The following is a 26108-nucleotide window of genomic DNA, read 5'->3' as shown; positions in this document are numbered from 1 at the left end:
TGGTTAGCTTACTAAAGTTCTTTTGTTCCGTAAAGTCTGCATTAAGTGTCACCTATGCACCCACTGAATGATCCCTTTGTCATGATATACTTCCTAACTAGGGTCTGGGTTGAGAGAAGCCTTGTCAGCTAAGAAAGGACTAGTCATCAGGTATCAGGTGTTTCTTTGGGGCTCACTTATTTCCACTAAGGCCCATGCTGTTTTCACTTGATATTGGCTGTGTGGGATAGCATTAATTCTACATTTCTACAACCCATGTCCAATTCGTTTTTTCCCCTCTACACAACAACTTACTATTTGGATTGGAGGAATTGTCTGGTGATCAGATCCAATCCCCACAATATATTTGATGAGCTATGAGCTGTAAGCACCCCCAACCAAAAAAAAAAAGACACTATTCACTCTTCTGATTGAAACAGACAGGACCCTATGGTCCTTGTCCCCCACGTCCTCTGCCTGCATTTTGTTTGTAGAAAAACTTTAGCCAAAAAATAAGTTTAATCAGAGAAGTGAGAAAATGCAGAAACAAAGGAAAACAATCAAAGGAGACCAAATAATAATAGTTTAATCATTAAGCAAAGTCAAGGACCTTTGGTTCCTCCTCAAGGGCTATATTCTGAGCCATATCCTGTGAGCTGTCTTGTAGATACTGAAAACCCCACCAGGTGGAAGAAGTTAACTACACGATGACCAGGCTGTAGCCATGACGTAAGCTGCCACAATTCTGAGAAATGGCCTCAAGAAATGGGAACAAACTGACCTTGGAACTGAAGACTAACTGTACCTAAAACAATCAAGATGATGCTGGTCAGACCACTGATGACCAATGTCAAGATGACGGTCAGAGCTGACTGTGCTGTTTCTACACGTAGCCCCCTCCCTCTGCCTGTAAAAGCTCTTGCCCCCCGACTGTCTGGGGCGGGGAGGTGTGGGAGTCGGGCTTTGGACAGGCGTCCCCTCCCCCCGCAACCCGGGTGCCAGCACCCAAAATGAAGCAAACTGTCCTTGCCACCAACCTTGCCTCTTTATTGGCTTTTGAGCGATGAGCAGCTGGACCCCACTTTTGGTAACGTGATCAGCGAGGAATCTTCCTTTGGGCATCGAGAATTCCAAGTGCTACTCAGAGACGTTTTCCTGGAAATCAGTGTCGGCTTTTCCTCCAAACAACTCAAGAATATCTAGTTAACGTGATCTGGGTTTCTGGGTCTGCCTCTAGCCACCTTCTGCAGTGGCAAGGAAAAGGGCGGGGAGCCTGAGCGCCCACCACAAACCTCAATGCCACAATGTGCACGCCCTGCCCCCATCCCTGGCATCCCTGCCCATCGGGCTGGTGATAAAGTATTTAGGGGACTTTATGAGTTTCCAGGGGCTCAATTCAAACTCCTTCCTTCAAACCCAAACTTCAGAGAGAGGAGGAAAGAGCGAGCTGTTGAAACACCCCAGTCTTGCTTCTCATGGAGGAAACAAACCACATACATCTGAAGATGATTAATTGTCTTTATTGGAGGAAAACAAGAAGTCATCAATCTCATTGTCATTATGATAGAAATCTTGATATGTGTACATGATTGTCAAGGCAGAGAATCATTTGCTACACAGGCCCGTTAACAATTTTGCAGTGCCGCAAACCTACGTGGGGTAAATTTCTTGCAGAGTTTATTACATGCATGGAATAAATGCACAGTTTCCCTTCTTTTGGACAAGCATGGTTTTATGGAAAAATCAAACCAATTGCAAGTCTGGTAATACTAGACACAGGGACATTCCTGGGTTCGACGTCATAAGCTTTTGGAAAACGTGCTCACTGTTGGGAGAGCTGCAAGAAGGACTATGACATTATGTGTGGTGACCAGAGCCAATTTAGAAATTGTTCCAAATTCTATGCTGGACAGAATGTACCTTTCATGTCTTCCAACCTGATCGTGGGGCTAAGAGAAATGTCCTCTGAAACATGCCGCCTGTCTTGCAAAACAAAGATGCTGCGAGGTTGCAGTATTTTTGTCGCTGTCAAAATGTTTTTGTTTTTGTAAAATGTCCAAACCGCTGCCAGTCCTGCCCCAGCGCTCCTCTTCCCTCAAGTGCAAGGCTACCGTGAGGGCCCAGGAACCTCAGTCTGTCCAGATGAAGGTTTTCCTTTGAGAAGTAATTTATCTAGTGTTTGGGGCTTTTGAGTCCCTGGTCATACCTTATCCCTATGCCTAAAGCCTCAAACACTCCTTTCAGTTTCTTTTTTCCTGTCCATAAGAAAATAAAATCACCTTGAAGTAAACTAAGTTGGTAAATCATCAGAAGACATAATCATCGTATGAGAAGTTTTCTGGAGACCAAAAGATTCAAAATGGATGTGGCGAATGCAGAAGCGGCATTGGTACAAAGGGGGAAATGCAATAGTTAGTCCCTTTGGTGTAGAGAGATTCAGACACCGAGAAGCCATTCCACACTTTGTCCACGAAACCAGACCTGGCAGCCACATGCTGTGGGGCTGGCCGCCAAATGCACAGCCTTTGGATTTCCAGAAGCAGAGACCCCCGGAGTCACAAGCCCAGCTGCTCCTGCTGCAGGTGGCAGGGAAGGCGGGAAGGGCTGATGTTCCTTGCTGTCTGATTCGGCGCAGAGCAGGAGGCGGGCCAGGTCGTGGCCAGCACGCAGGGCCCACTTCACAGTGGGGCTGGGCTCCTGTGCCCATGCTCAGGCTGCAGATCACGATGCACTGGGACCATGACGAAGGGTGGGGCTGAAGGGGGCTTGGGCCTCTATCTTCCTCTTTCTCCTCCCTGCCTGCTGTCCAGTGTAGAGGTTTCCAAGCTATCTCATCTGCAGACTAGTTTTCTTGGCATCTCTGTGAATTAAGTCCCCCTTTTAGAAATCTGCCCAATTTACCTTTCCTATCACAACATTTTCAATTCTGAAAACCAAAGGACTGGAACACTCTTTGGCCAATGTCAGGTACACCCGAAGCCCCAACCTACGGCCAGCCCCCTGCCCCCAGCAAAGAGTTGTGGGTTACATACAGGTATATACATTTTTCTTTAAACAAACTGAACAGTGTTTGGTCTGGAATGTGTTTAAGGAAAAGGCCGACTCTGCAGAGTGTGAGTGGACAGAACGGGAAGCAGTATTATTTCAGAAGAACATGCAAAGGTTTCGTGCATCGGTTGAATCGGAGGACTTTCATTCCTTTTGCCAGAAGTGACTGTGCAACCCTGGGAAAGAGTACATCTTATTTCTGTTTATGGAAATGGGAGGAGCTGCCCTTTGCTGCACTCTGCTGTTCCTTCTCACATCCAGAGGAAACCCAGCAGTGAGCTTGTGGAAATCATATGAAGTCGAGAAGTCATGAGTGTTGCAGGCAAAGCACAGAGGCCATACCCGCCTTCTCCTGCCCTCAGCCCTGGAGTGATGGTTCCAGGGTGGCTTCTCCAGGGTGAAGAATCAACACAAGCCCAGGCTCTGGGTGGGCCAGGGGGCCACGGTGGCCAAAGCCTTAAAATACAGAGTTATCTCCCCTGGGATACGGTCTTTTCTTTCTGTTTAAAATTGCTCACAAAATGTCAAACCCCCGGGGCGTTCATCAGATTAAGCTGTCATTCCTCCAGAGAGAGGGTCAATCCCCCTTTTCAGGAGGGGTCACTTGGGTTCCCTCCCTCTGTCCCTGGTGTTTTTGGCCTTCGTTCTAAAGGGGGGAGGTCCTCCTCTCCCGATCACAATTCACCCAGGATCTGCTGGACGCCAAGGGAGACAAATGAACAGGATGAGGTTAGTGACGGGCAGGTAAACTGAGTCTGGGGCGCCAAATGCCAAATGCCTTTCTTCACCGGCTCATGCTCCCTAAGTGCCAGAGCCTTGCCTGGTTAACCCCAAGCCTGACTGCCCAGTTCCCTGGACGCTATGCTAAGAGCTGGCTGGAGAGCTGGGACCTTCTCAAAGGTCTGTTGGGGCCACATGCGGGTGCACGCTCTCTGTTTCAGACAAATGCTAGCCTCCCTGATGGCCTCACGGATGAGATGAAGACCAGGGAAGTGAACGGGGATAGACAGGCAGCTGAGTGCAAGACCATTTGAGGACACTCTTTCAAATGACAGAAACAATCCACTTGCTGTGAGGAGGTGAAGAGACCGAGCTGGGGGGCGGGGAGGTTGGAAGGCAGACTGTGCTGAAGTCCATGGTCCACCATTAGCCTCAGCTGCACACAGTGGCCTCCAGGGGGTGTGTAAGCTGGGGGCCCATATGAAATGCTCAGCTTCCTCGGTGGAATTTGACATCAGTGAGGGTCCTAGGACTTTGCCACTCCACTTGGCAGGCGTTACCAAAAGGCACATTCTGAGCTCTCTTCCCATGTTGTCATAAAGTGTAAATAATACTAAATACGGTTGAAAGAGAACCTCCATTCTTTTACCACGAAGGCTCTCTCAACAGAGCGTAAGTTCTACACGGGAGTTATCAGTATTTTCTCCTCCTCCTAAAACAATGGGAATACACGCATCCAGACAGTAGAGACTCACTTGATGTCAAGTTCAACAGGGTCTACTTCTGGGCTGAAACAGTCACCATCTCCTGACGTGTTACAGGCCAACCATGGCCAAGAGCAGACCCCCAACTGCAAAAAGGGGGTCCGGCCCATCTCTCAGCTCTTCTGCACTTTCCAGGTAAGACATACTTTCAAACTAGTTGCATAGAACATGCACCCCACACATCAGCTCCAGAAAATAATTTATCATCAATAAATTTGGCTTCAGATGTTGCTTTGCAAGTGCAAATGACCGCACATAGCACACAGTACGAGGAGCTGGTAACTATTCAGGCACACGTTCGAAGTATCAAAGTCAGGCAAATTATCACCCCTCCTCCAAAACATCTAGTTCCTTGTTTTCTTTTTTTTGTTTTTGTTTTTTTTGGCCACGCCATGAGGCACGTGGGATCTTAGTTCCCCGACCAGGGATCGAACCCATGCCCCCTGCATTGGAAGCACAGAGTCTTTACCACTGGACAGCCAGGGAAGTCCCTAGTTCCTTGTTTTCTTATACTGTCTAAACTTGAATCTTCCATTACACTTGTTGGTAAGCAACATTCTAATAAACCCCTGGGAGAGATGCCTCAGTTTTCTGTTATTGTTTATAATATTCTTGCTACTGTCCTCCAACTCAGGTACCACTTCCTTCTTAACCGGGTCTACTGTCGTTTTATAGACATTTCCAGGCTTTTTACAAATTTTGAAGAGTAATAGCTTGATTTTCACTCTGGACGCTGGTGTGGCAGACACCAAGCGGGAATCCTGTCAAGGGGCTGAGTGCCTAGGACACGGTGGACATGGGGTAGACCAGATGCCTGTCTTTCCGGCTGCTCTCCTGCACACCTGCACTGCCCTCCTAAAGGAGGCAGAATGGAGTGCTGAGCCTCATAACACTGTGTGTGTGATGGGGGGCATTACTGAACATTCGGCCTGGACCTAGGCCAAGGTGCAGAAGTGACGAAGATGGCATGGCCTACAGGATCCACTGTGTCTGGTCAACTGTGGGAGAAGGGCGTGAGGACAACAACCAGGAAAGTCACTGGACCATCAGGCAGATGAACAGGGACCCACCGCGGGCTCGAGGCTGACTGTGCGAAGCAGACTCAAGGTATCACATGGGCACAAGGGCCGAGGGGGGGGGTCTTCTGCAAAGTGGGCATTTGGAGCCACCTGCTCTCCTCTTCAAGACAGCATCCTCGAAGCCTCCTGGAGAAGCGCTTTTCCCTGGGTTTCATGCTGTGCTCACTCTATCCTGCACACCAATCCACCACGTGGGTGGACAATGTGGCCCAGTGGTCCCCGGACGTTGCTGGTTTGAAAGTCCTACATCCCAGGAAATCCTTCAGTCCTGGGCAAACTGGGACCTTTGGTGACCCCACCATCACAGGTCTTTGGTTTGGGGATTCCCTTGGTCAGAAGGATGGCGTTCAGCGCTGGCTGGGCCTGGCTGGGGTGGTCTCTGGCCGTCACTGCAGTGGCCACTGTCCTGCTTGCTGGGTCTCTGGCCATCACTGCAGTGGCCACTGTCCTGCTCTCCTTAACCAACCCAGATAAATGGAGTCTTTTCCAAGGCCATTTCCCTCTCCTCCCTTCTGGATCAGCCTCTAAGAACAGCGTAAACATTTGCAGAAACAACTGGTGTAAGCTGGAGGCCATTTTCAGTTGTAAGATTAGAAATGCATTTTTAAAAAACAGAGAGATTAATTTTAAAACTGCATAGCTGAGAGCAGGGCTTCCACGCTGTCACTCCCCTTGTGAGAAACGAGAGCTGTGTGGGAAATTCACTCCAAACAAAATGGCATTGTGCTCCTTCGGCCAGGGAGGCTCTTAGATCTTTGCTGGGGGAGCGGGGGCCCTCTCCTTCACAGCAAGTCTATCCTTTCGTCTTGGGAGAGCAGGCTTCTTCATTTCTGACCACTGATGGCAAGAGGCCCCAGGGTCTCCAGCTGGAGAGGGCTTTGCTGCAAGAGCTGCCGGGCAAGGTTTTCTGCAGGTTCCCTCCCACGGTGCCCGCACCCCCGGGGAGAAGACAGGCTGCAGAAGGGCTGAGTTGTCTTCTCAGAAAACTGCCCCTCCGAGGAAGAAGGGGAGAGAAGGAGAAGGAACTGAAGTAAAGTGCACTCTTCACCTCGGAAACAGATTCTTGATCGATCCTCTTATTAGAATTTTAAAAAGTACTTTTAAATCCCCTTCGGAAAAAAAAAAAAATCTCTTAAAGGTTAACATAAAAGTCTACTACTGACAAGCAAAAGGTACAGGGCACAGAAGTAAGAAGTATAGCTCAAAAGGACATATTTCTTAAAAGGAAAAAAAAAACCCCTAATGCACAATATTTACCGATACTTAAATAATCCAGTTGAAACCTTTTTTTGTTATGAATGAAAAAATACAACATAGACGGTTACCTCTACTGAGAAGATCGGAAACGACAGGGCTGAGGGAGAGGAACTGAGAAAGTCCATTCTGTTAGGGCTTTGCAGACTCGTATGTACAGCACCAGATCCTATCAAATCCGCTCCCTTGAGCCAGTACACTTTGTGAGAAATGAACACTTCAGAATTGCAGTATAAAATATGGCCGTAAAAAACTTCTGTCTTCCAGTCCTGTGCAGGGAGGTGCACCGTGCAAGGTGGGATGGCTCTGGAGTGGCTGGTGGCGCTGGTGGCCCCTGGGGGCCCCCCTTCCCTGGCCTCACCCCCTGGGCCCCACCTGTAGGGCCGGTCACTTGCTTCCAGAGTGCACTGTCGTCACAGTGGTGGGCCTCGGTCTCCGATCCGCTCCCATTCCTGAGACCCCTGATGAAGAGGACATGAAACTACAGAGCGTGGAGGGTGCCAGACCTGCAGGGGGATAGCAGACACGAGAAGTTCAAAGCTTCAGAAGGATCTACTCACTCCCTCTTCCCGCTGCAAGGGTTTGTCGCGGGGGACAAACTTTGATGCACTTGACTCCAAATTTTTCCCTATCCACGGGAAAACATTTGCAATGTATTCAAATTCTTCTTAGACCCAGGTCTTCCCTCCTTGTTTCACTATAATAATGATAACTGCTTTGTATTTGGATACAACGTGGTTTAGCCACCATAGTATGATGGGTTCCATTTACTGAGCACTTACTACATACTAGGCATTGGGCTAGGTATTGAATATATACCGTCCTCACAAGAACTGTTTATTTCTTACAATGGCAGTGAGAAGCAGGGATTTTAAGAGCGAATAAAGGATGTGATACCCCCTTCTGACCCCAGCTTGGTGTGTGGTCTGGACCCTTGGCTAAGAAGCGTTTGTGACATAGGGCACATTGAAACGGGGCTGCTGATTGAGTCCTCTGTGAACTCGGCAGCCCCCTGGCCTAGAAAAATTCTTCACGGGCTGCACCTCCAATGTTCCCCAAGCAAATGTGTTGGCATCAGAACATTCTCACGTGGGCTTATCTTCCTAGCTGCAGCAGTGTACCCCTCACCCCCGTCACTGTGAACTCCGTGGGCTCGAACATCGGGATAGCCATAAAGTAAATCACTAAGATGGCTTTGCTGTCAGAGCCACTGTCTGAATCTTCAAGTAAACGATAGATTGTGGGGTTTCCTTTGACCAGAGGGTGGAAATGATTTGCCCTGAGATGTAAACGTGGGCCTAAAGCAGCGTGCAGTTGTGTCAGGGGATGCTCATGGAGGTTTCCCGGGAAAACTTAAGGGCTGGACATTCCGGAATGAGGTGGGAGGGCTATTTAAAGAGGAGGGGAACCTTTTTTGAGGCAAACAGGAAGGAGTGTGATGCTCAGAGTGAGACCAAACTGAAGGGTCTCAATGATTATGGAAATGAAGGCCTACCGGGACGATCAAGGCAACTTCTCTGCAGTGCAGAGGAGCCCATGGAAAGGCCTAGTATGAGATTAAGAGAAATATAGAGTGGAGAGTCAGAGAGAAAAATAAGGAGGGTATGAGTGTGTCCCTCGTGATGAACTATCCCACGCACAGATGAAGGACAACGAAACATTAGTACTATTACTTTGATCCCAAAGCCAACGCACTTCGTATAAATTAGCCCAAATGATTATCAGAAAAAAAAAAATACATTTTAAAAGTCAATGAGATCAGACTGTCATATGAGTCTCTGCCATCCCTTCCTCAGTCCCTAAGGGTGATGCCCAATGAGAAGCAAATCAGAACATAAGGAGATGGATGAGGAAGTGTCGGGCTTTTGTCCACACACACGTGGCCGTGTGGGACTTGAGCCTCAGATGTCTTATAAATGGAAACAACAGTAGCTACAGTTGTAGAAATATGAAATAACTAAATTTAAAAAAATATTTAAAAAATAGTGAATAGGATTGTTGGGAGTATTAAATAAGATCAAGTATTCACAGACCCGGACAAACAGTAGCTACTCAGCAAACGAGAGTCCCCCTCTCTCCCTACTAGATTTGTCTCCAACGCCAGTTGGAAAGTTCTGTTTTTGCTACATACGCACAATCTTTTTGGCTGGCCAGACTGAGGCTGCTCGAAACACTTGTATTTGAACTGTCCAGGCTGCTGCCAAGATGTAGTTTTCTCATATGTCTCACGACGGCCGTGGCATTAAACGCTTGCTGAAATTTAAGAAAGGGGAAAGGCAGACAAAATATTCCAGCTAATTAGAAAAGGCCGAGACTGTCTCCTATCATTTATCCTGTTACCCTAAGCAGGTCAAACTTCTGACAACGGTCTCATGATCCACTAGAAAGGAAACTGATGTTGCCTCTTCTTCCAAAAGTACATTCATCCTTTGACCCTCTCCCCCCCAAGAAAATATATTTTGGAGATGAAAAGAGTATTTTTCTTCTGACATAATACCGTGGAATACAGAGTAAACGTAAGCCAATTCCCTCCATAATTTAAGAGAATGACTTCTAGAACAAAAGGTGTATTATAATAATAGAGTACCTTAAAATATATTTTAAGCGTTTTCATTTTCTGATTATTGGTGTTTTGTCCTAAATAAAGTAGGTCAGTGGAATTACTGTCTGTGTAGTCTCTAGTTGTTGGTTCTCATGCAAGAACAGCCAGCTCTCAATTACCCATGCTGTGAGAACACAGGGTAATGGATTAAATCCATCACATTTTTACCAGAATGTATTGATGAGTTCAACTGAGATTTCCTGGGTTTTTTTCCCCCTTTTTATGTCACTTTAATAATAGTCAACGCTTCAAGGTTCCAGCAAAGTGAAGGAAGACAACAGGGATTGTGTTCTTAAGAAACAGCCAATGAGGAAAAGCTGGCAATATTGCTATATTTTTGGATCACAGAGGGGAGATATTATTAAATCATACACTTTATCCCTCTCACACCACGATGCTCTCGTCAAGTCTTAATCCTTGTTGGTTAAAATTAGCACACATTTGGGTGAGGCTATGGGGATTCTCATCAAACTTGGGGGATAGTAACACTTAGAAATAAAAAATGCTTGAACTGCAGGGCCAGTTTCGTTTGAGAGGTTAAGTTCACTGGGAATGTAGGAAACACAGGACTTACTCTCCACTTGCTCTTGGCGAAGTTCTTCCGGATCTGGGCGCTGACCGACTCGTGGATGTTTTTGCTGAGGGCTGTGTCACCAGCGATCCTGAAATGGAGGCAAAGATGCTTCTCAAGAGGGTTTCTTGGGGGGAGGGGGGTGTCTGACACTGGGTCCCAAGCTGCTTTCCTGGGGAAGCCACGTCCTGTCCCCTCCCACAGGTCTGCTGAGAGGATGGCGTGTCACTGCCCCTCCAGGCTGCTTCTTTCAACACACAGCTCTTGTCTGAACGTCCATGACCCACCACCACTGCACTCCAAGCCCGGTCCCACCTCCGTACCCTGCACCCCCTCCAGGATGGGTCAGCACCTTCATGGTGGGCCACTCTGCCCGGCTCCCCCTTCTTCCCCTTTTCACCCCCATTCCTGCAACATCAGAGTCCACAAGGACAACACAACCTGAATTCAGCTCTCCTCTTTCTCCCCCTCCCCCAGCTTCCTACCCGCCGTGTCTCACCTCTGAGGTCTCAAGCGTGTCCCCCAACCTGGTCTGAGCACCAGACCCCTACCCAGGGTCTCCCCCCCAGCCCCTCTCTGGCATCCCCAGGATCTCTGGTCCATGGACCTGCTCACACCCGGGGCCCACTGCTCCCTTCTGGCTCCATCCCGGCTGACCTGAGCTCTGCCACGTTCTACTCCCCTCCCTCCCCTCGGGGCCCCTCACCTTCTCTGTGCTCAGTGACAGGGTTCCCAGCCTCAGCTCGGCCCTGCTTGGCACACCTACTCCTGCATTTCCTAGAAAAGTTCTCAGAACCGCAAGAACCATGTTGCCGCTGCCTTCCACTGGGTAATCTTTTCTCTAGTTCTTGCTTGACCTTAGCCTTCTATTAGCAGGGAGGAAGGGAGGTTTAGCTTCGACCTCCTGTCCTCAGAGTCCCCCCTCATCCTATCACTTCCTCCCTCTGCTTTATCACACCTCTTCTCTCCCCCACCCCGCCCCGCCCCCCATTCGTTCTTACACCTCCCTCTTCTCTCTGGGCTTACAGTCGCCAGTCTCGTTGATGAGCTGGGGGTCCCTCCAGCCCTTTTTTTTTTTTTTTCCTCCAGCCCGTTCTTCTCCCTCACATCCCTTCTCAACCTCAATGCCACCCTCGCTCTACATTTGACCGCTTGGCCTCCCCCAATCTCACAGGAAGTTGCATTTTGCTCAGTCTCTTCTGGGCTTGAAGCCATCCATCTTCCCTTTCCTTTAGCACCAAACTATTCAATTCTGAGCTGATGCCTGATGCCTCAGAAGTAATTTCTTGGATCTCGGAACTGTTAAGGGGCAGACAGATGCCGGGGACACTGACCATACTTTCTGGCTGGCAGAGCCCGTCAGGTCCCAGACTCCGAGGGCCCTGGACACAGACCAGACTGGGCACAGACTGCCGTGTTCAACCGATTTAGGACGTGAGAGGAACAAGCTTGGGGCTTATTCAGATAGGAAACCAGCCCTGGATAAAAAATATGTTCCCACCACCAGCCTTTCCTTTTAGGAACCGAAAACATGGCTGGTGGACTCTGGAAGGTAAGTCTGTGCCAGGCTGGGCCTAAGTTTAGAATACCGTACAGACTGCTATTCCCAGCTCAGAGCAAGACCCCCCCTAAATAGACTCCTCTAGTTTTCCCAGCAGGGCTGAAAATACACAGCTCAGAGGATACTCAGAAACGAACCAAGGCCAGGCAGGTTTCCATCTCCAACAACTGTCAATTGCCTGCTTTCCCCAGATGCACATCAGTGAAGAGAAATACGTGAATGAGCAAATCCACCCGAAAGCCCAGGCACGAGGAAGCTGGGGAGCAGCTGTCGTTATTCAGCCTCTCCTCCTGGAGGCCTCACATGAGTGTTTCCTCCTGTTTGTAACAGCTGCATCCTCAGAAAAGGACGCCAGCTCCACCTCGGGGTGGTCAGCTCTTTCTTGGAAACCAGGGGGCAGAAGTGGTGGGAAGGAAGGAATTCTCGGGCTGAGCCCTGATGAGGGGGCAGAGCCCGCTCCAAACCAAACAGGCCGGGTGGCGGGGTGTCAGGGAGACCCCCTTCCCTGTGGGTGAGCAAAAGGCTGAGAGGGGAGGAAAATGCAAATTTTCAGTTATTCTAGGAATGTTCCGTGCTCACTTCCCACAGTGCCAGGGCGCGCTGCCGCTGGGTAAGGACCAAGCGGGGCACACGGTGGCCCGGAGGCCGCTGTTAAACACTCTTCTTGGAGGTAACGCCACCTCGGCTCACGACAGCTCACGACCTTCCTCACACAGGCAACTGCGCGGGGATATACGTGTATGCAGAGCTGATTCGCTTCGTTCTACAGCAGCAGCTAACGCAACCATGTAAATTATGCTCCAATAAAGGTGTGAAAAAAAAAGAAAGAAAAGAGAGAAAAAAACTTAAACAAAAATAGGCACCGCAACCACGCTGCTGCTCACGTCGCCCAGGGATCACGGGGGACGCCCAGCGCTCCCCGATTCAGCATCATTCACCCACGAGACCGGAGGCGTGGAGGCTCAGCACTGGAAGGGACCCTGGAGGTCACCCTGACTGTCCTAGGAACTGCACAACGCCCCGAGACAGGAGACTTCCCTTATGAATCCGCACACACACACACCCCCGTTTCATCTGGGTCTCCCGACGCTCTCTCGCTTCCCTGTTGCTGCCTCTACACTAACGAAGGACATGGCGTTTATATCAATTCCGCTCCATCAGGCCTGTCTGGCTCTTCTTCTCCACACACAGATCATTAAACTCTTCTCCTCGCCTTTGGGTGTTTTTGTGTTTTGTACACGGTCTGTTCTACCTGCACGGCTCTGATTGTACACTTTTCTAGTCACTTGCTCAAAACAGGCTTGGTGATGCCTGGTGTGTATCCCAAACTCCTGGGATCCATCCCAGTTCCTGTGGTCACCGCAGCTTGGCTGGCTGGAATCTGGGGAGGGGAGGGGTCTCCATGAACGCTGAGGAGGGTGCAGAGTTGAAGCCCCCCTGGCTAGCCCAGCCTGGAATCCCCGCCCTACCCTGGACGGCCCGGGTGAGGCTGGCATCTCCGTGAAGTTCTGCTTGATTCTGAACCCACCTTGCCCCTCTGCCAGGCCCCTGACAGTGAAACTGACCTTTCTCTTCTTTGCTTTTTTTCAAAAATGTCTGGTGAAGGAGAGATGAGGTTTTAACTGGCCTTCCTGCCTTCCACAGAGTGAGGCTGGATCAGTGAACAAGTTCTAGGAAGCAAATCACTTCCCTTCTTTTGAGGTCATTTTCCTCCTCTCTAAGATAACCTCAAAAGCCTCCTACATGAAAGATAAATAAGTACTGGGGTTGTAATGTACAACCGGGTGACAATGGTTAACACTGCTTTATGGCATACTTGAAAGTTGTTAAGAGTAAATCCTGAAAGTTCTCCCCACAAGGGAAATAATTTTTTGTAATTAACATATTAGGCAATGGATATTAAGTAAACTTATTGTGGTAGTCATTTTGCAACATATATGGATGCCAAGTTATTATGCTCTAACACCTTAAACTTATACAGTACTGCATGCCAACCCTCTCTCTGTAAAACTGGGGAAAAAGTCTCATACAGCTGTGAAAGCCAGCTGCTTATAAAATAAGAAAAACTTTCATATCTTCACTGTCACATACTTTGACCTATCATCCAAAGTGACTTATTAAAAAAATATCAGGCTGACACACAATCAAAACTGCCTCCTTTTCAGAAAATTCCTTCCTTCCCCTTTCCTTCTCCTGTCAGTTTGGGGTGAAGAGCATCATTTTGGAATCTGACAGTTCTTCCTGGAAACATTTCTGGCTTTGCTGTTAGCTAGTTGTGTCCTGTTGGCTAAGTTTCTTTATCTTTCTACTATATTTCCTTATCTCAGAAATGGAGACAAAAATCTACCTTACAGGATTATCATAAAAGAAAAAATGCGGTGATATTTTAATATGATTAGCACAGGGCCTGGGACATCATAGATGATAAATGACGGCTGTCATTATACATTACAATACTGTGAAGCTGGTCAGGAAAGGACCTTGGGCAGGTCCCCTTTGGAAGGTTAATCAGCATATGAGCATCCGGAGAAAATGCTGCAGGAGACGGTGGAATCAACAGGGAACAGTGTTCTAGAGGACTGGTCGGGGCGGATGTCTCCTGAAGTCAAGGGTCTGCGCGTTGTAGCGGCTATTTGACTACTCCTGGCCTTTGTTTCAAAAAGGAGGCTCACGGTGCTTTAATAAGAGCTTAATGATGCAATTGCTACGTGCCAGATGCACTAAACCCTTTCTGTGTGTGCACGATCTCAGTCACTGCTTACTTCAATCCTGTAAACTAGGCATTGTTATGCTCACTTTAAAGATGAGAAAATTCAGGCTCAGAGAAGTATAAACCCAAAGTCACTGGGTTCAACCCTAGTAAGTGGCACAAAAACAAGGTGGCCTCGGGGCACCGCAGGAAATGTAGTCCAGGATGTCGTAAACTATCAACTCATCCCTCTGGAGGTGAAGAAACACTAACTTGAAAAGCATCTTAAAAGGAAAAGAACATGTGACCTCAATTCATTTACGGACTGAGTAATAAGTTCAAGGAATAAAACTCCCCTCTTAATGCCTCCTTTGGGAATCACCCTCACTAAAAATGATCCTAAAATACTTCACATGAAGCGAAAAAGCTACAGCTATCTTTTGTGCATCTGCAATTAATGCCTTCAGAAGACTGTGTCCTCGAGTGTTGGTTTGGGGAAAGGATGAAACCCACGGGCCAGATGGGATGCAAGCTTCACCCGTGGCTTTCACAACGAAGCCCCAGCTGACCGGCATCTCTAGTGGGTGATTCTTCTTACCACGGGTGCCGAGCTGCCTGCTCGCATGTGTATCTTTTATTTGGATCTTTCTCCATCAGGTTCCGAATGAAGTCTTTTGCTGTTCAAAAGGAAGGCACAAGAGGGGGAGTCAGTATGTGGCTTGAGATATGACAATATGATACCAGGGTGCCTCTGTGGGTATCAAGGTTACCATGGAAACACGAGACCAGCCTTCCATGGACACTCGGGACCTGGGACAAAAAGGCAGGTGGTACCAGCATCTGGGGAAAAGGGAAGACAAGGTTTGGGTTTCTGAGTGGTGACCCTGCCTTCCCAGCTCGAAGTCCCTTCCCGCGGGCAGCTAGTGGTGCCTTTGTTTCGGGGAAAAGGTGAAATATCTTTGTCGCCAGGTGCCTGTCGCTCAGCTCACTGCTGCCTTAGGGAGCTGTTTTGCTGACGTCCTCACGTTAGGAGCTCACCGATTCAACAAAGTCGCCCGAGTACGTGGATGCACAGCCCCCCAGAAGCCCCCTCTGCAACCCCCGCAGATGATTACAACCAGCAAGCAGGAAATGACGGTGCAGGAGATGCGCCCTGGTGGGGAAGCAAAACTGCTTGGAGGCCCAGGACCAGGTATGACCCAGAGCAGGACACTGAGAACGTGAGAGGTTGGGACCCAGAACCAGAAGATGACACATGCCAGGCGGGAAATCTGTCGCCTTGTGGCGTCTGGCAGCTCCCTGCCCACAGGGCTGGACTTTCGGGGGACAGCTGGGGCCCTTCCTGACTCAGGATAAACTACTCCCCGTGTGGCTCTTTCCTGCAAGCCTTGGAGAACTATAGCCCGGTCCTAGGTGTTGGAAGATTGAGGAAGAAAGCAGGGCATTTCCAGTTAGGAGGAAATAACACAAATAATAAAATGGGATATTTGAATAGCTCATTCATTATTTCATGTGATCCTGACACCACCTACAAGGGTGGGAGTGGTATTATTACCATCTTCATCTTGTCAGGGAGGAAACTGAGGCTGGAGACATTCCATCTGCTTACGTGGGCCTGGGGTTTGATTTTCATCCCTGAGGAGGAAATGGTGAACTTCCCTGGGAATGTTCTGTGTGGCACAGTAGCTGAGACTCGGGCTCTGGAGTGAGGGCGTGGGTTCAAACCCCAGCTCTGCCACTAACCAGCCGTTATTTCACCTTCTGGGGCCTCAGTTTCCTCATCTGTCAAATGGGGCTAATAGTAATCCCCACCTGATAGGCTGTCCTGAGGACTGGGTGGACTAGGCACACGCGCGGAGTTTAGAGTGCACAGCACACAGTAAGGAAGCCCAATAAACTCGAGCTAATACGGTCTCACTCCAGAGCACCCAGCTCAGGGTACGGCCAGGAGTGGTGGAGAAGTCAGTCCCCACCCCTCAGCCTGGCTCGGGGCACGTGTCCCACACGTGTCCCAAGCCTCTCCTCGCTTCTCAAGTCAAGTCTAAGTGCGTAGCATCCTCAGGAGCCTCAGGACCGTTCTGAGCCCCCGGGGACCGCTGGAGACTCGGGTGGGCTGGGTGTCGGGGTCCCAGGAGCCGCCCACAAGGAGCCGAGAGACCTACCGGAGTCGGAGATGTCGTCCCAGTAGGGGGAGTCGAACTCATATTCTGCCTTGAGAATCTGCTCGAAGAGCTTGGAGTCATTTTCGTCATAGAAAGGAGGGTAGCCACAGAGCCTGGGAGACAAGAGGGTCTCTCGTGAGGATCTGAACCGGCTGAGGACCCAACACCACGTGGTGGCTTCACATCCTGCCTGGGAGGAAGCTGTCTTCCCTGGAGTGGAGGAAGCCTGCACCGTGTGCGCTACAGACACAATCTCAGCAAAGGACCCACACGTTCTCTGGGCACACGGGGCACAGAAGTAAAATCGTGACTTCACAGGTAGCTAAAAGGGTTAACCCTGGTGGCGACTGAGGGTCAACACATCTTAATGCTTTGCACGGTATTCACCAGAGTCCTGCACGCCCTGAACACCTACCAGGCCGCCCTCTGTGTATAAACGTTATTGATCTTACTGCCTGGGATATGGTCCCTAACAGATGATGGGTTAGTGAAACAAACAAAATATTTGTTTGGTATACATTTCAAGACCTTTCCAGGTTCATTTTATTTAATAACTCATCAGAGGAAGAAAGGGAAATTTTATACACTTGAGTCACCAAATTGCCGCAAGTGGCCCCAGACTGCAGAGTATCACCTCCCGGGCCCAGTTCAGGTATCTGGAGGGTTACAGCTCTGCCCATTAATATGCAGTAAGCAGAAGTTGACATAAATCTTAATACCATGACCCTTTTTCCACTGAACTGTTTCAAAGTTGTTTTTTTTTTTTTTTTTTTTCCGATATGCGGGCCTCTCTCCGCCGTGGCCTCTCCCGCTGTGGGAGCACAGCCTCCGGACGCGCAGGCCCAGCGGCCATGGCCCACGGGCCCAGCCGCTCCGCGGCACGTGGGATCCTCTCGGACCGGGTCACAAACCTGCGCCCCCTGCATCGGCAGGCGGACTCCCAACCACTGTGCCACCAGGGAAGCCCTCAAAGTTGATTTTTAAAAGATCATATGGGAATTCCCTGGTGGTCCAGTGGTTAGGATTCGGCGCGTTCATTACCGAGGGCCTGGGTTTGATCCCCGGTTGGGGAGCTAAGATCCTGCAAGACGCATGGCGCAGCCAAAAAACATTTAAGAAAGAAAGAAAAAAAGAGGATACTAGGATGTTGGTGCAAGAAACTTCTAGTTCTAGAGGTACTGACAGTCATAATAGAAGTAGGAATTTTTGTTAAATACCCCAAATACAATTCGTGCCACGACATTGTGGGTTCTCACTCCCAGGTCTGCTACGGGCTCTGAGGTGATCTTTACCATTAAAGGCCAATGATGCATTTTCTGGACAAAAATGTCCTCATCTAAACACGAAGAGGCCAGACTAGAAAATTCTTAATATTCTTTCTGGCTTTAAGATGCTGTGGGTCTATGTGTCCTCCCCCAATCTGTTTGGCCGGTCCACGCCTGAGGCCCATGGCGGGCAGGCAAGGGCAGCCTCTGGTTGGGACTGGACATCAGGGAGGGGTGAGATTGAGGCTGCGGCCATAAGTGACGGACAGAGTAGAAGGCAAGGCTGGATTCGGGAAGGCCAAGCACAAAGCTGGACGGCGCAGAACTTGGTTCTGGGCCCGAGACAACCCACAGGGCGGCAGCAGCCACAGTGAGAGAGTCCCGCCCCCAGACGAGCCCTGAATCTTCCCACGCAGCCCAACTTTGTTCAAAGCACAGCTACAGCCTAGAGACCAGTTTAATGAGAACAAGTGAACGGGAATCAACAGACTCCAGGCCTTCGAGGGATTTAGGCTGCCAGCAAGTAAGAAATTTAATGAAGGTTCAAAACACAGCTTTTAGTACAAATTTGCAGCCGCTCCTGCCGCCCTACACAGCATCACTGGTCGTGCTGCACAGGGGAACGGCCGATGACACTTTTAAAGGCTGTGAGACATTCTGTGGGCTGATAAGATTCAGAATCATCTATCTCTACAAGGTGGATTTAGGGGCTAAGTGCCTGGAAAATCTCATTTTTAAAGATTGGCTCCTTTTGGCGAAGTAAGAGCCAGTGCTTCTGAAACCACGAAGCACATATTTTACTACCCAGGAAAGCCTGCAGCTGAGAGATGGATATGGAAATGTTTCCCATAATGAGGATTTGGGCTACATGAAATGTGCATATTAGGAAAAGCCGACAGGGCAAAATGTTAGTTCATCTCGGAAAATAACGAAATTTTAGATGTGTGAGGTTTTTATTTATTAACTGTGTTTTACTTTACAGTTTGGCTTTCTTTTCAAGGAAAAAAAACTTCAAGAAAATTCCAAGAAAGATTTAATCTTCTTGCGCCAATTTTCTTAAAGTAATCCTGATTTCTTCTGGTTTTAGCTCCTCTTTTGGTGGGGGAGGGGGAGTAAAGAACACTGTGTTTCTGTGTCTGTACTGAGGATGGAAGGAAAGGAAACGGATGGAGTTTGGGGACTGAGTTAAAATGAAGAAAGAACATTTTTAAATAAGGGCTGAAACAGAACAGAAGGGCAAGGAGAAGTTGTAAAACCTTCCTCAGATCTAGAAGATTCGCAGAGTTCCCTGGTCAGGCTATTTCGTGAGCAGGTTTGCGTGATGGGTTCGCTTAGGAGAGATGACTTTGAGTTGTTTCTATCTCCACATACAGAATGCTGACTTCCGTGGTCCTGGATCACCCATTTGCAGCTTTCATCTCTGTGTTCATATTTCACGTTACCAAACCATTTAAATAATCTACAGATGATCTCACTGTGGGTTCTCAAAGCCACTCCCAATTGTTCTAAGCCTAAAAGCTCATGGTTCAGAATAACATCTGAACTTGACAACCCAACAACAGATGGTCACGCCCAATACGGGCAACTCGCCTTCCTGGGCTCCTCCATCACGTCCATCCCAGCCTCAGGATGGCCATCTGGGGAGAATGCTCCCACCTCCCGTCTTCCCTTTGCTACTCAGTCTGCCATCTCATCTACCTTGGCACACGTACACAAACATCCTACTAGATTCTAGTGTAGCTTCGACTGAGCACTTATTTGGGGTCAAAAACTCCACCAAGGCGCTTTGTTGTATTATCTCACTTAAACCTCACTCTCCCAGGCACTTCCCTGGCGGTCCAGTGGTTGGGACTCTGCATTTCCATTGCAGGGGGCACGGGTTCAATCCCTGGTCGGGGAACTAGATCCCGCATGCCGCGTGGTGCGTGGTGCGGCCAAAAAAAAGGATTAAAAAAAATAAAATTAAAAAAATATAAAAAAAACGAAAACAAAAAACCCCTCACTCCCCCCGGAGGTGTGCTTCCCCAACACCTTCCCTGTGTCCTTCAGAGCCACCCTCCGCTCTGCTCTGTCCCCGGGAGGCTGACCTGTACGGAGGGTTGACTGAGGGTTGAACTCTCTGGCGTCTGGTACGGGGTTGGCCAGTGGGGTCCCCAGGGGAGATGAGGGAGGAAGGAGGAAGTCAGGGCAGGGTGAGTGTTGCCCTGAGCCTTCCCATCCAGCGCTCAGGCTGGTTACAGCCCTGGGCTGAGGGCCAGGCTGCTCTCAAGGGAGGGGACTCTACCAGACTCCCTTGGGTGTGGTAACTGCTTTCTCCCTCCCCCAATCACCGAGGGTCTAAGGGTGCTTACGGCTCAGCTGCTATAAATCTCAAGGTCCCAGTGCTATTCCTTGTGGTCCCCTCACACCAGATCCGTGTATACAGTCCCTCATACAATCCTCATTTTAAAGGTAGAGAAACGGGGCTTCCCTGGTGGCGCAGTGGTTAAGAATCCGCCTGCCAAGGCAGGGGACATGGTTCGAGCCCTGGTCCGGGAAGATCCCACATGCTGCGGAGCATCTAAGCCCATGCGCCACAACTACTGAGCCTGTACTCTAGAGCCCGCAAGCCACAACTACTGAGCCTGAGTGCTACAACTACTGAAGCCCATGCTCCACAACAAGAGAAGCCACCGCAATGAGAAGCCCACACACCACAACTAAGAGCAGTCCATGCTCGTCACAACTAGAGAAACCCTCATGCAGCAACGAAGACCCAACACAGCCAAAATTAAATAAATAAATTTATATTAAAAAAATAAAGGCAGAGAAACTAACTTGCAGCAAAGTCAGGACGTCAGCCCTACCTGTCTGATTCCGGGTCTGTGTTCTTAACTGTTTTGCCTGTTCACTAAAGGGAAGGAGGCTTGAGAACTGAACCTTATGTCTCAGTATTGACTTTGCATTCTCTCTGCAGGCCATTTCATTTGCCCACCGGTCCCTTCATCTGCAAACAGAACCTGGCGACTGAACGCTACTTCCCCAACCTCATTTCCCACACTCTGGGTCTAGTAGCTAAGATGCTTGGGGCTGGTTCGCTGCCCACTGGGCACTTTTTGTTTCTGGACCAAGGTAAAGGTATGCACTCTACCTGGGCTGCCCTCCCCTGGCCCCTTCCATCGACTCTGGCACACCCCTGGAGACCGGCTGCCGTGTTACTAGTAAGACCCAGTGCCCTGCTGCCAGGTGGGGTCGGTGCCCTGCTCTGTGTCCCCACGGCAGCGGACAGAGCTCCGTGGTGACACTTCCTACACTGCACACTGCCCTGACCTGTCCACAAGCTCCTTAAGGCAGGACCGTGTCTTATGTCTTACTTTTGTCTTTGGATTTTCAGTGTCCAGCCCAGGGTCTACCCATGGCAGATCCTGGGTAAATGTTTGGATGAACAAAGATGCTCTTGAAAAAGAGGCTTCATCGTTGGCTGCTGAGCCCCCGGATGGGCTCTGGAACAGAGACATGGATGACGGATGAAGGATAGCCCACCACTGCCCAGCCCAGGTAGCTGTCAAAGTTCCCACCTACCCCAACTCCTCCCTCCTGTACCTCACCCCTCTCAGGAGGTGGCAAAAAAGCAATGCTCTGTGTCATTGACAGATGTTCCAGAAGAACCCAGTGTGCAGGGCCAGGTGCTGGGGGCAACCTGGCCTGTGTTTGTAGAGAGAATGCAATGGGTTATCTAAAATGCCACTTTCGTCTTGTGGACAAGGTTCATAAAGGAGAAGGTTTTCCATGAAGAGCACTTTGAACATAAATGAATGCGAAAATTGGCCATGGCCAACCATGGCTGATTCACCAGGGCACAGTTATTCTTGGAAAATGAAATGCTGTGATAGCATAAGAGCTCCTGCTGAGAGGTCCTGAGACTTGACTGTGGGAATTATGCTACATTAAGAGACCTTCTTCCTCCTTGCTTGCCCTCGGCCATGTATATGCGTCCCTATAAAAATGGACGCCTGCTGAAAAGATTTGCAAATAATGATCAGTTGTTACCTCTTTTCCCCTTTTATGTAACTTTATTATAATTCACCTCAACCTTCTATGTTCTTGCATATTTCTTGGACCTTTGAATTACAGATTTAAGGTTCTGCCTTTCCTTACGGCTTTTGGTACCAGAGACAGACACAGAGAAGACGGGAAGGAGCTGGTATCAGAAGTGCTGGTAGGCGATGAGATGTCACCTGTTAGGACGGCTATTATCAGAAAAATAGAAGTTAACAAGTGTGGGGATGTGGAGAAAATGGAACTCCTGTGCACCGTTGGTGGGAATGCAAAATGGTGCAGCCAGTATGGAAAATGTTACGGAGGTTTCTCAAAAAATTAAAAATGGAACTACCATGTGATCCAGGAATCCCTCTTCTGGATATATTCCCAAAGGAAATGAAATCAGTGCCTTGAAGAGATATGCATGCTCCCATGTTCACTGCAGCATTATTCACTATAGCCAAGACATGAAAACAATCTGTGTGTCCACTGATGGATAAATGGATAAAGGTGTAGACAGGGAAGCCATACAGGCAGGCGGTTGGCTTTGCAGCTGTGAGAAAGGTGGCTCTGAGGCAGAAGACAAGTTAGCAGCTGTGCTCCGGCAAAGGAAGGACAGGACGGTGCAGGTGGTGGTAGTTGGATCGGGGGAACAGATTCTAAAAGAGTTTAGAGGGAAAGCCGGGAAGATTAGGTGATCAGCGGCGTGGAGAGGGAAGGCCAGGATGCCTCCCAGGTCCCCAGCATGGACACGGGGGCTGCCGTCAACCGTGGTGGAGAACACAGGGGTAAGGGTGGGTCTGAGGGTGGCCCCGACACGTCACTGTGGCACCTGGCAATTAAAACTTCTCTTTTCGGTGGACATGGTCCCCCCCTTGGGGAAGCAGCTCTGGGAGGTCGTGTCCTTACAGTTAGAAAATCAACACCTAATGTTCCACCCCAGCCTGGCTTCTGGAAAGACAGATGGCAGGACCATGCTTGGGACCACTGTGGCCTGTTGGTGGGAGAGAAGGATGGAGAAGAGTGAACCTGGGTCTCTACTCAACCACGTCCGACTATGGTCACATCCAGTAGCCTTTGTTCAGCCCTTTGCTCCACCACAGAGCTGCAAGGGGATGCAGAGGATAGAAAATCTGCTGTCCAGACCCTGTGGAACTCGGTAGGGCTGGGCAGAAGTCCAGGCCTGCCTCACTGACCCAGAGTAACTGCAAAATCAAGTGACACGTGTAAGCAAGTTTTCTGACCACCTGAAATATACATCGAAGTGCCCAAACATATGCAAGTATTATACATAAAAAGCATCTGAGCGCAACAGTCCACGCTGATGACTGAATCGTCGTTAGGAAACAGCAGCCCAGACCTTGCCCTTTAGTCTAATGGGAAGAAGGGCTCTGAAGGTGAAGAGAGAAGTGATTTTTCAAGGGAAGGTGTGTTGCTGTTCTCTGAGGACTGACTTTGCTTTCGGACGAGTTTCGTGATGTGGTTTCCTCAGCCTGGGATTTAGAGAAATAAAGACACAGATTCAAATCCTGGCTCCAGCAAGTCCTGGTGGAGTGACTTAGGGGAAATTATATAGTGTCTCCCGGTCGCAGGTTCCTTTGTGAAAGGAGGATAACAAGGCCCACCTTATACAGAGATATTGTAACATATATAACATACACTATATACTAATCTATACTACATATAACACACACACATGGATTGATGGGTGGATACAGATAAAAGATATACCATTTGAAAGCGCCTGTCACACAACAATCACTATATCCCAGCTGTCCACCCTTATCACCACTTCTTCTCTTTTCCATCCCACCAACTCCATCTCACTTTTCAGGCTCCTTCAGCTGAAATACTGTGCACTGGGACCCCGCTCAGCATCAGGAAGGCCAATGGGAGGGGGAGAGAACAGACGAGTCCTGAGGGACTCAGTTTACATTCTAAATGTGAAAACAAAGCAACATATTTTAAAATTTTGTAACTAGTCTCAGAATCACCCACGAATGACCACACATCCCGACCTAAACTTCTAAACTGCTCTAGAAGGGAAGGAGAGAGGTGTTCCCTCTGGTCATGATTCTGTGCCCTGCGTGATGGATATGAGGACAGGATGTCCTGGAGACCTGCTTTTCAACCTTAATCTTTGTGGGCCAGTATTTCCAAGCATTTTGCCAAGGAGCCCTCAATTCTAGGAATAGCTCAAGCCTCCCTGAGAACACTTACTCAAAGGTATATTTATGAAGAAAGAATATTTTTATGCAATTGAGCAAAACAACAGACCTGCACGTATACTGCAAACCAGAGGAGCCACATAGGGCCCACCCAGGCCCCATGGGTCTCTGAAAAAGACAAAGTCAATCAAATCTGGGCGTCCCTCCTCTGGATGCTAGTCTGTTGGATATGTAACAACCACTGGACAGCCACCAGTTCACCCTTTGTCTTGGCTGTCAGTAGTTATTCAACAAGTGTGTATTGGATGAATGTCTGGGACTCCATACTAAGGAATCTGGGTTGTATTTGTCTTACTCTGGTTAATAGGACAGACTTTTAAAAATAATAAAATAAAGCAAAAAGCATTTTAAGCTGACAAATCTCTGGCAATTAGCTGCAAAGCCCAGCAAAATAGATTTCAGCGTATTATTTGGATTTATAGACCAGAATGACCAATGAGACCCGAATGTTTACAAAACTGTAATGCAATTACTTCAGCAACTAGAGATTGGATTATGTGCATGCCAGAGCTTTCTCCTTACAAACTTGGAAGAGACAAGGGAAGGTTCACGTATTAGAACCACATGCAGGCTGACTTCAGCAAGGCATCGCTGGTGAAATGCAATGGATAAATGTCCCACGTCACCCCTGAGATTTGGTTCATACGTTGAACGCTGAGAAGGAGGAAGCAGATCAGGCAAAGACCTAGAGGAGGAAGGAAAGGGACACTGGAAGGTAGATGGGAAAGACATCCCTTAGAAAGTTTATACACACCAGAGCTGAAGATTGGGAGCCAGGCAGGAGGGGAAGAAGAACAAACACTTCCCCAAGCGTGAGAAGTTAGCAGCATACTCCACTTGGAGTAAAATAGTTTAAAAAATTCTGTACACAGTAAAGGGTTAGGCTGGACAAGACATCATGCAAAGCTGCTGTGTTGTGATCCAGGGTTCTACTTCCAAGTGTATAACTTTTTGATTCTTGCATCAGCCAAACGGACAGCACCTCCAGGAAGTCTGGGGGATGAGCACAGAGGCCCCAAGCCTCCTCCTGCAGGTGAGGTACAACTGAAGGAGGTTCGGACAAACCCACTCCCGACTCAGCTCCTGCTGACAGTGGATCGGAGGGCTTGGTGGGGAGGAGAGGGTGAGTGAGGGGAGCATCCAACAGCTGGGATGTTGTGTTAGGAGAAACACAGCGAGACTTTCAGCAGAGTGATGGACCTGCACCAAGGGGTGCAGACGTCCAGTCTGGAGGCGGTTAACATGCGCACTAACTGATGGTTCTGAACCCCGGCGGATTCCCAGCTCGACTTTTGCATCTAGACTTTGCTTTTTTTGTTGTGGGGCTCTTGCTCCCTCCCTCCCTCCTCCATCCCCCCAGTGTCCTTCTCTCTCACGTTCTGCTTGGGAAGCAGTTATGAATCTGTGCAGACTAACAGCCGTGCTTGGGAGATGCCTTGGTACCTCCATCCTGTTGGCCTTGGCTTTATTTTATTTTATTTTTTTTGGTTATCTACCTGATTTATTAGCAATAGTTTGACGAAATCAATGGGAAAGTCAATAAGCCTAAGGAAAGTAGACTCAACCTTCTTATATATAATATATAATTCCTCCAAAACTCTTCCCCCGCCCCAGACCTTCCCTCATAAAAAAGTCATAAAAATACGTAAAGCCATAAAGTATTAGGGGAAAATTTTTTTTTATAAATCCTCCTAGGGTGGGAAAGGCTCTTAAAAATATGAACTAAATTAAAAATTGATACATTAACTATATAAATATTTTAAACACCATAAACAATGTAAAAAAATGACAGTTGGAAAAAACTCACTTGTAAGACATATACAGCCAATTTCCCTGATCCACTCCCCCTGAATTTTTAAAATCACTAATAAAATTAAACATTTAGAAGAAAAACAATTTACAATAAAATGTGTCAAAATCTACTAAAATGGTCTTAGGGATTAAAAACGAAAGGAACCCATGAACATAAAGAGAACGAGAGAAGAGACAAAGCAGGCAAGAAGTATTAAATAAATTTTAGAAGCTGGAAAGTGCCTACGTGAAGGAAAGGAAAGAAGCAAAACTATTTGCCCTGTGCAACCTTAAAGAGGCTAGGGTGCATGGCAAGACCGAAAAACAAAAAGGTTTGCTGTCAGCCTACATAAGAACTCAAACCCTGAGATCTCC

At 48.6% G+C, this 26108-nt stretch overlaps 1 protein-coding gene across 2 annotated transcripts in view; it reads right to left on the bottom strand.

Annotated features, from left to right (window-relative positions):
- Positions 1-1477: 1477 nt before the first annotated feature.
- CAMK1D (calcium/calmodulin dependent protein kinase ID) overlaps positions 1478-26108 on the bottom strand; it is a 417170-nt gene continuing 392539 nt past the window's right edge. Inside the window, exons 7-11 of one of the 2 annotated variants that reach the window (XM_033852368.2) lie at positions 16430-16542; positions 14866-14944; positions 10021-10108; positions 8976-9097; positions 1478-7350 (exon numbers count right to left, since the gene is read on the bottom strand). In XM_033852368.2, the coding sequence (XP_033708259.1) occupies positions 7326-7350; positions 8976-9097; positions 10021-10108; positions 14866-14944; positions 16430-16542 (427 nt within the window). In that variant the 3' untranslated portion in view covers positions 1478-7325. The remainder of the gene's footprint in view (positions 7351-8975; positions 9098-10020; positions 10109-14865; positions 14945-16429; positions 16543-26108) is intronic. The other variant, XM_019933273.3, reaches the window with a different exon arrangement.

Source organism: Tursiops truncatus, chromosome 2 (assembly GCF_011762595.2).
Source record: "Tursiops truncatus isolate mTurTru1 chromosome 2, mTurTru1.mat.Y, whole genome shotgun sequence".
Taxonomy (NCBI): domain Eukaryota; kingdom Metazoa; phylum Chordata; class Mammalia; order Artiodactyla; family Delphinidae; genus Tursiops; species Tursiops truncatus.
The sequence above is the reverse complement of the archived record's forward strand: the minus strand, read 5'-3'. Positions and strand labels throughout refer to the sequence as shown.